Genomic DNA, 11,400 nt, shown 5'->3' on the forward strand with positions numbered 1-11,400 from the left:
TGTGGAATTGCTGGATCATATGATAGTTCTATTCTTAATTTTTTTAAAGAAAACTTTGTATGTTTTTCATAGTGGCTGCACCAATTTACATTCCCACCAACAGTGTACAAGGTTCGAATTTTTCTACGTTTAAAATTTTTCTTCAACCCTTATAATCTTGTTTTTTTTGATGATAGCCATTCTGACAGGTATGAGGTGCTATCTCATTGTGGTTTTGATCTGCATTTCCCTGATGATTAGTGATGCCGAGCAACTTGTAATATACATGATAGCAGTTTGTATGCCTTCTTTGAAGAAATGTCTTTTCAAGTCCTTTGCCCGTTTTTCTTTTGTTTTTGTGTTTTTGTTTGTTTGTTTTGCTATGGAGTTGTACTAGATTCTTACGTATTTTGGATATTATCCCTTATCAGATGGTTGGTTTAGAAATATTTTCTCCCATTCCAGAAATGCCTTTTCACTCTGTTGATTATTTCTTTTGCTGTGCGGAAGGTTTTTAGTTTGATGTAGTCCCACTTGTTTATTTTCACTTGTGTTGCCTATACTTTTGATGTTACATTAAAAAATCATGGCCAAGACCAATGTCGCTATATTTTCTTTTATTAATTTTACAGTTTTAGGTCTTACATTTAAGTCTTTAAACCGTTTTGAGTTTATTTTTATGTATAACATATGGTAGGGGTCCAATTTCAATCTTTTACATGTATATATCATTTTGCCAATACCATTTTTGAAAAGACTATCCTTCCTCTATTGTGTGTTATTGGTACCTTTGTCAGATATATGCTGGTAATATATATATGTGAAATATGTTTCTGGACCAGAAACACCGTAATTGCCTTAAAATTGAACAAACTCGTTTCATTTCTAAATACACATAAGACAAAAAATAAATAAAATGGAAATTATCAAATATTTTAGTTAAATGATAATGAAGAGTACATACAAATATAAGATGTGATTTATGCAATGATTAGAGGGACATTTATAGCTTTTATAACCACATCTTAGAAAAGAAGACAGGCTGAGAAAAAAATCAGTGATTTGACTTTTCAGCTTAAGGAGTTAGGAGAAAACAAAACAAAGCAAAATAAATAGAACAGAATATCTAACCTAAGGGAAATACAAGAAAAAGAGTAATAAAATGAGAACAGAAATAAAGTAAATTGAGAACAATTGTAAAAAAAGGGAAATCAGCAAGGCCTAAGTTGCTTCTTTGTTAAGATTTATAATAAAAGTGATGAATACACAGCAAGACTCATTGACAAAGAAGGGAGAGAAAGCACAAATTACAATTATCAGGAAAGAAAATGAGACATTATTACAGATCTTATGTAGTACATCAAATGGAAAAAAACATTTGACTATTTGGACAAAATGGGCAAATTCCTAGAAAATGCAACTTTCTAAAACTAACCAAGGACTATATGAATAATTTCATATCTGATAGCCATTAAAGAAATGTAACCAATTATTTTTTTTAAATTTCCCATTTAAAAAAACCCAGGTTCAGATGGCTTCAGTGGTGAACTTTTTTAAACATTTAAAGAATAACAGCAAATTTTCACAAACTCTTCTAGAGAATATAAAAAGAGGGAGCAAAACTTAAACTTAATATCAAAACTTGACAAGGACATTATAAAAAATTAGAGATGTATCTCTTATGAAAATGTAGATAGAAGAATAATTAACAAAATATTAGGAGAATGAATCCAGTGGGGCTTTAAAGACCCTCACAATTGAGTGAGGTTTATTCCAGGCACAAAGGGGACTTTATATTGTTGCTTGCTTTCCAAACATGTCACTAGATTCTTTGAAATATTCACAAGTCTAATGTCATTTGAGGGCATACTTCTATTTAAAAGAGTTTTGATTAAGTAGCATGAAAACAAATTTTTAAGAGCAAAGGTATTCGCTTTTATAACACAAATAGGAATAAAAAATGAATTTCACCTGAATTTCATAGATGAAAGAAAGGAACAGTTACATTACTGAATAGATAGATAACTATAGAATTACATTACATTGTTCTTTGCAGTTCTTCTAAACTTTCAGTTTTCAAGGATGGTACGTAGATCTCTGAAAAATATTTGGCCTCCAGTTTTTTGTTTTGTTTTTTTTTTGATGACCTCCTTGATGATTTAGGTGTTTCTGGAGGATCTCCCTGAGGACTTCAAGGCCGCTCTAGATGAGTATAACACAAACGTGACAAAGGACTTTGCCTCTTTCCTACTGATTGTTTCCAAACTGGCTGATATGAAACAAGAACATCAGCTCCCATTGTCAAAAATAGGTAAGTGTATCTTAGCTCCATTGTGGGACAGTTTAAAAAATAAATAATCTTGCCATAAGTATATTTTATCCCATAAGAAGAGTAGAGCCCGGGAAAGATCAGTCTGCCTTAGAATAAGGGGATCCTTTCTGCTCTCTCAAGGAAGACGGTATGATTATTAGAATTAAGTAAGGGACAGTGGAGAATGACATTGAATAGAGTCATTTATAAACCATCTTGATTAAAGGTTGGGTTTGGGACAAGCCTGGAAAATGGAGTAAGGACACCTATGAGATGAGGAGAAACAAGAAGCGATTCTGTCACTTTTTCCTTGAGAGGAGCTGTGCATGGTGGTCATGAGCATAAACTCTCTGCATTATGACCTGAGTCCAAGCTGTGGCTCTGCTACTTGTTAGCAGTGGGACTTTGAGCAGGGGACTCCATATTCCTGCCTCGATTTTCTCAACAGATAAATAAGGAGGATAACATTATCCACCTAGTTTGGGTGAGCTTTAAATAGTTAAGCCAATGTCTGTAACTTATCTCCAAACAGCACGTAGCACGTAGTCAACACTCCTGATCTTTGCTCTTACTTTTCATGAGCTATTGGCTGGAAATCTTCCGGGAGAAACTAAACTGGAAACAGTGACAGGGATACAGGGAAAGGGGTGAGCTCTGGGTAGCCATTTCCTGGTTTGGTAACATCCTCAGCTGGAAGAAGTCAGGGAGGAGGACCGTGTAGCTTTCTGGACAGCGTGAAAACAGGAAGTAGACAGTGGCAGAGGGTGTGGCGAGCAACCAGAGGAGGAAGAAAAGGAACGGGAAGGTTCGGCCTCAGTCACAAACGAGAGCCGACTGTGAACGCGCCCTCTGGTGCTTTACAAAGGGAGGAATGGAAAACATACTTCTTCTCATACGCCATTTCCAAACCTGCTGATGGTGGCTGCTTGAATCAGCCTGTCTAGAAGGATTCTGCAGGCAAGTCTGAGTTCGGTGGGAAAAAGGACCAAGGTAATAACAACGATTCTGGACTAAAAGAGGATACCATTTAAATTTAGTTTTTATGACCTGTTGATCAAAGCAACTAAAATATAATACAAAATTTTATACCGTTGATAATAGTATTAATAACTAACATTTATTGAATGTATTCTATGCCAGGATGTGCTGCTTACTGTATGTGATCGGTCCTATTCAGTCTTCATTACAGTGTTGGTCCTTGAAAGTTGAATGGCTCCCCTTTGCCTCCTGGTCTAGAGCAGGTGTGTAAGGCTTGGCAGTCTGGCTTAATCTTCAAAGCTGATTTGTGCCCACCTCTTATGGCCAGATTTCTCAGGTCAAGAGTGTGAAGACTCACAACTTGTGTCTCACTTGATGAGCTGCAGGGAAGGAAGAATAGCCATTTCTCCGTTTGCCTGTCTCTCTGGGAACTCTGACGGCAGTTTGCTTCATCTAGAAACTTCAGACCATGTAAGTGGAAAAGGAGGCTTGTAAGTAAAATGTCATTAAGAAAGAATTGGATTTATGCTTCCGGGCAGCTTAGCAAGGGCTTCAGGTTCCCCAGATTGAAAAGAGTTTCAGGTGCATCAACAGAAATACCCAGGGAAAGGTGCTCTTGAGGCCAGTTTGTCACCCTGGCCTGAGGAACCCTGTTCCAGTATACAGAAATCCAGGATCACCACTTTTCTGGAGATTGGCAGAGGTTTGCTGTGAAAAGAGCACATAAAACTATCTTCAGGCTTTCCCAGTATTGCTGTAGACGCTGTAAATCCCATATATTCTGGATCGGTGGTGTCAAAAATGAAGTATAGAGAACTAGATACATTTCAGATGTGCTGGATAACCCATTTGAATGTTGGAATAAACTTGTGGCAATTTAAGTGAGTTGATTTACAATGTTGTGTTAATTTCTTGTGTATAGCAAAGTGATTCTGGTACACACACACACACATATATGCTTTTCCATATTCTTTTCCATTATGGTTCCTCACAGAATACTGAATATAGTTCCCTGTGCCATACAGTAGGTCCTTGCTGTTTATCCATTCTCTATATAATAGTTTGCATCTGCTAATCCCAAACTCCCAAACTATCCCTCCTCTACCCGCTCCTCCCCTTTGGCAACAAGTCTGTTCTCTATGACTGTGTGTCTGTTTCTGTTTCACAGAGAGATTCATTTGTGTCATATTTTAGATTCCACATATAAGTGATATCATCTGGTATTTGTCTTTCTTTTTCTGACTTTGCTTAATATGATAATCTCTAGGTCCATCTGTGTAGCTGCAAATTACATTATTTTATTCTTTTTTTATGGCTGAGTAGTATTCCATTGTATATATGTACCACATTTGCTTTATCCAGTCATCTGTTGATGGACATTGAAGTTGCTTCCATGCCTTCGCTATTGTAAATAGTGCTGCTGTGAACGCTGGGGTGCATGTATCTTTTCGAATCATGGTTTTTGTCTTTTCTGGATATATGCCCAGGAGTGGGATCACTGGATCATATGGTACCTCTATTTTTAGTTTTTTGAGAAACCTCCACCCTGTTTTCAAAGAATTTTGAAAAACTGTATAGACCCTTGTGCATTTTAAATGAACGCATATATTTTTATCATATATTTAAATAGTTTCTAATGATATAGATTGCATTTTCAGATAAGTGTTGATATGTTAAAATAGAACCGTTGCATCATCCTTTTAAATGTATAAAATGGAATATAAATACTAAAGTGTTTTAACACCCATAACTGTCAAGTTAAAAACAGTCAAGAATAACATTTTTAATGCTTTAAATTTTGATGCAGTTCTTTTCCTCTTGTGTTTAGACTCTGCCTCCCCCCACATAATTTTACCTTACTTATCCACCAATTCCCCTTGATTGCAAATCTTCCAGACTCTCGGGGTCAAAACGATTTTCTGGATCATAACGGAATAAGAATATTCTAAGGACTTTGAATAATAATAACTTTCTGAGCTACTCCCCAGTCATTTTAGAAAGTAGCTGTACCAGTGTGCACTCTCACTGGCCCTGCACTAGAGTTCCTGTTGACCCCATAGAGTTTTCAGAAAATCAGCAGACATGAAAAACTACTGATGTGCGTTCTTCCTTTTCTTATTTTCCTTTTTCTTTCCCCTCCATCTTCCTCCCCTTCCCTTTTGTTCCAGTAATTGGGATCCAAAGATTGTCAGAGTTACTCAGTTTAAGCCTTCTTTCCAGACTTGCAAGGCACCAGCTCCCTGACACTGTGTACAAAGGTATTTCCTGCACCAATTAGGATACTGATAAAATTTTAAGTTAGCTTTTCTTTCCTAGTGAGCCTTGCTATATTCTAGTGGACGGGTAGTTAAAATTTTTATTGTACGTTGTGAGGCAGTGATGTTCATCGGTGGAGCCAGGCCATCCTACTGTCCTACTTGGGACAGCACTACCTCAGTGTGGATGAGAGACACCCTCTTCCTTCACTGTGAAGAGTGTGCTTTCAACATGTTGATTCTAGGAAGGAACTATGAAGCACAATGTAGAAATCATAAACTTTCTTTACACATAACTAGTAAATTAAGGAGAGCTCTATTTCTTCAGGTGACTCTGCGCACCATTGGCATTGATAGCACTCGGGCTCCTGTGCTGTGGCCACAGGAATTTGATCACCAAGGAAGAAGAATGCAGCTCAATGCTTATGCGCTCGATTTCTATAAACACGGTTCCTTGACAGGATTGGTCCAGGACAACAGGTGTGTTTTATCTGTCTCCGTCTCCATCTCCCTCCCCAGCCACCCCCAGCATCCCTGTCATCCCCAGCATCCCCATCTCTACCTCTACCTCTCTCTATCCTTTTCATCTCTACCTCTCTCTCTCTGTCATTTCCACCTCTGCCTCTACCTCTAGTTCTCTTTCTATATCCGTCTTCATCTGCATCTTTACATCTAATAAATGAATGTAATGAATATTAGGCAAACACCTTCTTATAATTTCAAGTATAGGTTAATCATGCGAAACATACTGAAATTTTTTCTTACAGACTAAGGGCAAGAGAAAATACATTTGGTGGTATTGTTGTTCGTGTTTGACCAGCAAAATCTTGAGACTTAGGCTGACTCACTTGACATAAAGATTTACACTACAGTTACCAATATTTGCACATGTTCACAGATGTTTTTTATTTAGTACTATTTATTGATTATTACATATTTAAAAATGGATAACAATAACAAATAATGCCATGCTCTGCATCGTCTGACAGATGTATATGAAAAGAATATAATTCACACATCTGAGGACTGAGACTATGACAGTTGTTTTAACTCCTTGGCAGGGAAACCATTTTCCAAAACAGTGTGCAGAGATTTACTGGGAATGGAGAAATTGGCCCAGTCACTGAGCACATGGACGTGTGTGTGGATGTGTTGGGGGAGGAGAATTCTGTCACACCATCGGGAATTCAGTGTGCATTTTAAATACATTTTGAACAATCTTTAGTGAATTCAAGTATTTAAAACTTCTGACCCTCTTGAGAAACACTGATCATTTTTGACAGTAGGACTCATTATTGTGAATAAAGTAGTTGTGATACCAGTGAGTAATTCACTTGGCCTTCTCTTTGACTCTCTGGTCCCATCCACGCTCCTGATCTTGACTTTGTGGCTTGGGTTTCTCCTAGAAGGTCAGCCTCCCATGTTCATTGATTATCTCTGGTTGTGAACTTGTGACTGGAGTTCATAATTGTCATTCTCACAGATTAAATCATCTGGGAGTCTTTGGTAGAAATGATTTTAGTAAATACATCTTGACAGACAAAAGTAATCCATTAATGACCAATCCAACATTTCAATATGAAATAAATTCTTTAATGTTTTTATACCATTAATTTTCAAAATGTTGTTTTGTTTAGGATAAATGAAGGAGCTGCTTATCAGTTGTTGAAAGATTTTTCCCTCACCATTAAATCTATCAGGTATGTTATACATTTTAAATAGTGATTTCATATTTTCTAATAATTTAATGATAATTTGAAAAATGTTGAGCTCATACTTAAAGGTGCCCCTGAGCCTCTTAGGTGCGAAGCATTTCAATTCCCCTGTGACTTTGCAGACCTTCTCCTCAACTGTTGCATTGTTTGTATAATAGAACTAATTCCAAAATCCATGAACTTTCACCTAGACCAGAGCCTCAGCCCAGGCACTTTAGACCAACAGGCAGCAGTATCCCAAAGCTTCAAGAATCCCTAGACACTCATGTTCTCAGTTTCCACAACCAAGGTTTCCATTTTAGTTAATGATACATAAAAACATAGGCGGGAGGATGAGATCTGGGGACTGAGAACAAAAACCAGTGAGTTAGATGGTATGTGTCACATTATATCTCTTGAATATTGTTCAGGAGAAATGTCCAGGAGTCACAACTGTGAGTCTGTAACTAGGAGGAAATTCAGTATTGTGGGTACAGAGTTGGTCATTCTTTGCGGTAGGTCAATGAAAACACCAGGGGAAAACTGGATCTCTAGTGGAATCAAGGCAGGTACAGATTACAAAAGGCTGATGAAAGGTCAGGTCCTGACTGTTCCCATTCCTTGATGAGCCCAGCTGCACTGTCCATTCTTGGATTTCCTCTCTCCATTCTCGTCACCTGTGTATCAGTTCCTTATTGCTGCTGTAACAAATGACCACAAACATAGTGTTTAAACCAACACATCTTTAGTGTCTACAGTTCTGGAGGTCAGAGGTTCAAAATGGGTCTCACTGGGCTGAAATCAAGGTGTTGTCAAGACTGCATTCCTTTCTGGAGCCTCTGGGACAATCTATTTGATTGTCCTTTCCAGCTTATAGATGCTTTGATTTTGGCCCCTTCTGTCTTCAAAGCCAGCATTGGGAGGCAGATTCTTATATCAGGTCACTCTGACATTCACTCTCTCCTGCCCCCTGTCTTCCACTTAGAATGACCTTTGTGACAACAGTGGGCCACCCAGATAATCCAGGTTAATTTCCCCACCTCAAGGTCAGCCAATTAGCAACTTCAATTCCATTTACAGCCTTAATTCTCCTTTGCCATGTAACCTAAGGATTTATAAATTTCTAGGGATTAGGACATGGATGTCTTTGTGGGCCATTATTTTGTTTATCACACCCTGTTTTCTTAATTTTCTCATACATCTAGGTAAAGGGAGGATTGTTTTGCTTTTTGTAGAGGTAGTTGCCTGTGGGTTTAAGTATATACTGAAAAAAAAAAAAAACCCACAAAATGACTCCAAAAAAAAAAATGTGGGGAAAAAGAAGGAGATTTGTGTTGCTGTTATTGAAGGGAGGAGGGATCTGGTTACATGGGACTTGGTGGCCATTAAAATCCTCTTGGGGGCTTCCCTGGTGGCGCAGTGGTTGAGAGTCCACCTGCCAATGCAGGGGACACGGGTTTGCACCCCGGTCTGGGAAGATCCCACATGCCGTGGAGTGGCTGGGCCCATGAGCCATGGCCGCTGAGCCCGCGCGTCCGGAGCCTGTGCTCCGCAACGGGAGAGGCCACAGTGGTGAGAGGCCCGTGTACTGCAAAAAAAAAAAAACAACAAAAATCCTCTTGGTAAAATACAGGGAGGGGAGCTGCATGGTGATTGTCTTGATTGATTGATTCGTTGACAAGATTTTTTTTGGTTTTTAGATAAATATGTTCCTTATGATTCTTTTCCTCAGTTTGCTCATATTTCATCATCTAGTGGGATTTACTTAGTTCTACCTCCCTGGGGAAAGCCCTTCTTATGATACCGACTCTCAGTAGAATGGGTGAGTTTTATGTGTATCTATATTTCCATTTACAGTGTTTCTTTGCGTGAACTATGTGAAAATGAAGAGGACAACGTGGTCTTAGCATTTGAACAACTGAGTGAAACCTTTAATGAAAAATTTAAGAAAATTTGAAAATGAAGTCTATCCAAACTAATTAAAAGATTGCCTTGGGCATTTTAAAAGTCATATTTTATGATTCTCATGCTTTTTGTTGGGAATACATATATGATGAAGTAGAAAGGGAAGCAGTTTGGAGTCAGGGTTCTGATCAAACTTGCCCTGCTCTCCTGTGAGCATCCTTGGATGAATCACTTAGTATCTCTAAACCTCGGCTTCTTTGTATCGTTTAGTAACAATGGTTATGTCTCAGCTAGTCTGTAGATTGATTGAGAAATGCAAGGATGTTATATGAGATTGAAGAACAATGTTTGCTCTGTGAGGCCTAGACAAATATTACATTCTCAACAATTTTCTCCTCAATGTTATAATTTGTAAAAAGTCTATTAAGGCTAGAATAAATGATTACAGTATCCTGACATTGAAATATATTCTATTTAATTTAAATGTGATTCCATGACTTAGATATGGCTGTTGGAAGAGTACCTTTTAGTGAACTTAAACTACTTTTTATAAAACATGATGGGAGTTTGGTATAAATTCCATGGTGCTTTAAATAAAACATACCTGATGATTTGGCTTGATTTTAATTCTACATAAGTAACTGAAAAACCACGAACAAATAAAATGGGTTTAATCTATTTGCCGTTGGTCTCTTTGTGTTAAATTCACACGTCTTTCCATCCTCTTGCATACACATTTGCATTTTATAGAACATAGTTCATATATGGTCACTTTCCTGCCCCAGCCTAACCTCAGATTATCATTCTAGAACCTATTTTAGACCCTAAACTTGAACAGAGCATTTTTTCCTCAGGGCAAGGTCTGCTGTCTCCTACTATCAAGACGTCTTGCTGAAAGATGATCCATTGTATGGCATTATTTATACACAGATTACATCGGCTTAGAAAACCCCTGTGGTTCATTTTGTCTGGAGATAGAAGAATACTCTTTTCCCTGGAACTGACCCATCCTTGCATGTGCCGTGTTAAGGGTCCCTCCTTTCTTTGGTGAAACCGATTTTCATTATTTTAAAACATGCAATACAACAATTTCTGAACACCCAGACATTTAGAAACCAAAGCAGTGTTTTTACTGCCCCTTAATCTCTACCAAACAGAACCCAACAACAGTGAAAGGATCACACACCATGATTGAGTGGGATTTATCCCAGGAATACAAGCGTTCTTCAATATATGCAAATCAATCAGTGTGATACACCATATAAACAAATTAAGGAATAAAAGCCATATGATCATCTCAATAGATGCAAAAAAAAACTTTTGACAAAATACAACACGCATTTATTATGAAAACTCTCCAGAAAATGGGCATAGAGGGAACCTACCTCAACATAATAAAGACCAGATATGACAAACCCACAGCAAACATCATTCTCAATGGAGAAAAACTGAAAGCATTTCCACTAAGATCAGGAACAAGACACGGATGTCCACTCTCGCCACTCTTAATTCAATATAGTTTTGCAAGTTCTAACCACGGCAATCAGAGAAAAAAAAGGAATAAAAGGAATACAAATTGGAAAAGAAGAAGTAAAACTACCACTGTTTGCAGATGACATGATACTGTACATAGAAAATCATAAAGATGCCACCAGAAAACTACTAGAACTAATCAATGAATTTGATAATCTTGTAGGATACAAAATTGATGCACAGAAATCTTTGGCATTCCTATACACTAACAATGAAAATTCAGAATGAGAAATTAAGGAAACAATCCCATTTACCACCACAACAAAAAGAATAAAATACCTAGGAATAAACCTACCTAAGGAGGCAAAAGACTCAGGAAACTGTAAAACACTGATGAAAGAAATCAAAGATGACATAAACAGATGGAGAAATGTACCATTTTCTTGGTTTGGAAGAATCAATATTGTGAAAATGACTGTACTACCCAAAGCAAATCTACAGATTCAGTGCAATCCCTATCAAACTACCAATGGCATTCTTCACAGAATGAGAGCAAGAAATTTTACAATTTGTGTGGAAACACGAAAGACCCTGAATACCCAAAGCAATCTTGAGAAAGAAAAATGGAGCTGGAGGAATCAGACTCCCCACCTTCAAACTGTACTGCAAAGCTACAGTAATGAAGACAGTATGGTACCGACGCAAAAGCAAATATAGATCAATGGTACAAGGTAGAAAGCCCAGAGATAAACCCACACACCTGTGGTCACCTAATTTATGACAACAAAGGCAAAAACATACAATG

The 11,400-nt window shown here is 37.6% G+C and overlaps 1 protein-coding gene across 3 annotated transcripts in view; it reads left to right on the top strand.

The window, feature by feature from the left end:
* Window positions 1-9,800, top strand: part of DDX60 (DExD/H-box helicase 60) — an 85,398-nt gene extending 75,598 nt beyond the window's left edge. The window contains exons 34-38 of one of the 3 annotated variants that reach the window (XM_027096498.1): window positions 2,143-2,290; window positions 3,597-3,739; window positions 5,852-6,003; window positions 7,161-7,223; window positions 9,075-9,800. In XM_027096498.1, the coding sequence (XP_026952299.1) occupies window positions 2,143-2,290; window positions 3,597-3,739; window positions 5,852-6,003; window positions 7,161-7,223; window positions 9,075-9,174 (606 nt within the window). In that variant the 3' untranslated portion in view covers window positions 9,175-9,800. Of the gene's footprint in view, window positions 1-2,142; window positions 2,291-3,596; window positions 3,740-5,851; window positions 6,004-7,160; window positions 7,224-8,917 lie in introns of all 3 variants that reach the window. The other 2 variants (XM_027096501.1, XM_027096500.1) reach the window with 2 other exon arrangements.
* Window positions 9,801-11,400: the final 1,600 nt, after the last annotated feature.

This window comes from Aethalodelphis obliquidens, unplaced genomic scaffold (assembly GCF_003676395.1).
Source record: "Aethalodelphis obliquidens isolate GAN/ISIS:26980383/991018 unplaced genomic scaffold, ASM367639v1 scaffold103, whole genome shotgun sequence".
In the NCBI taxonomy this organism is placed as follows: domain Eukaryota; kingdom Metazoa; phylum Chordata; class Mammalia; order Artiodactyla; family Delphinidae; genus Aethalodelphis; species Aethalodelphis obliquidens.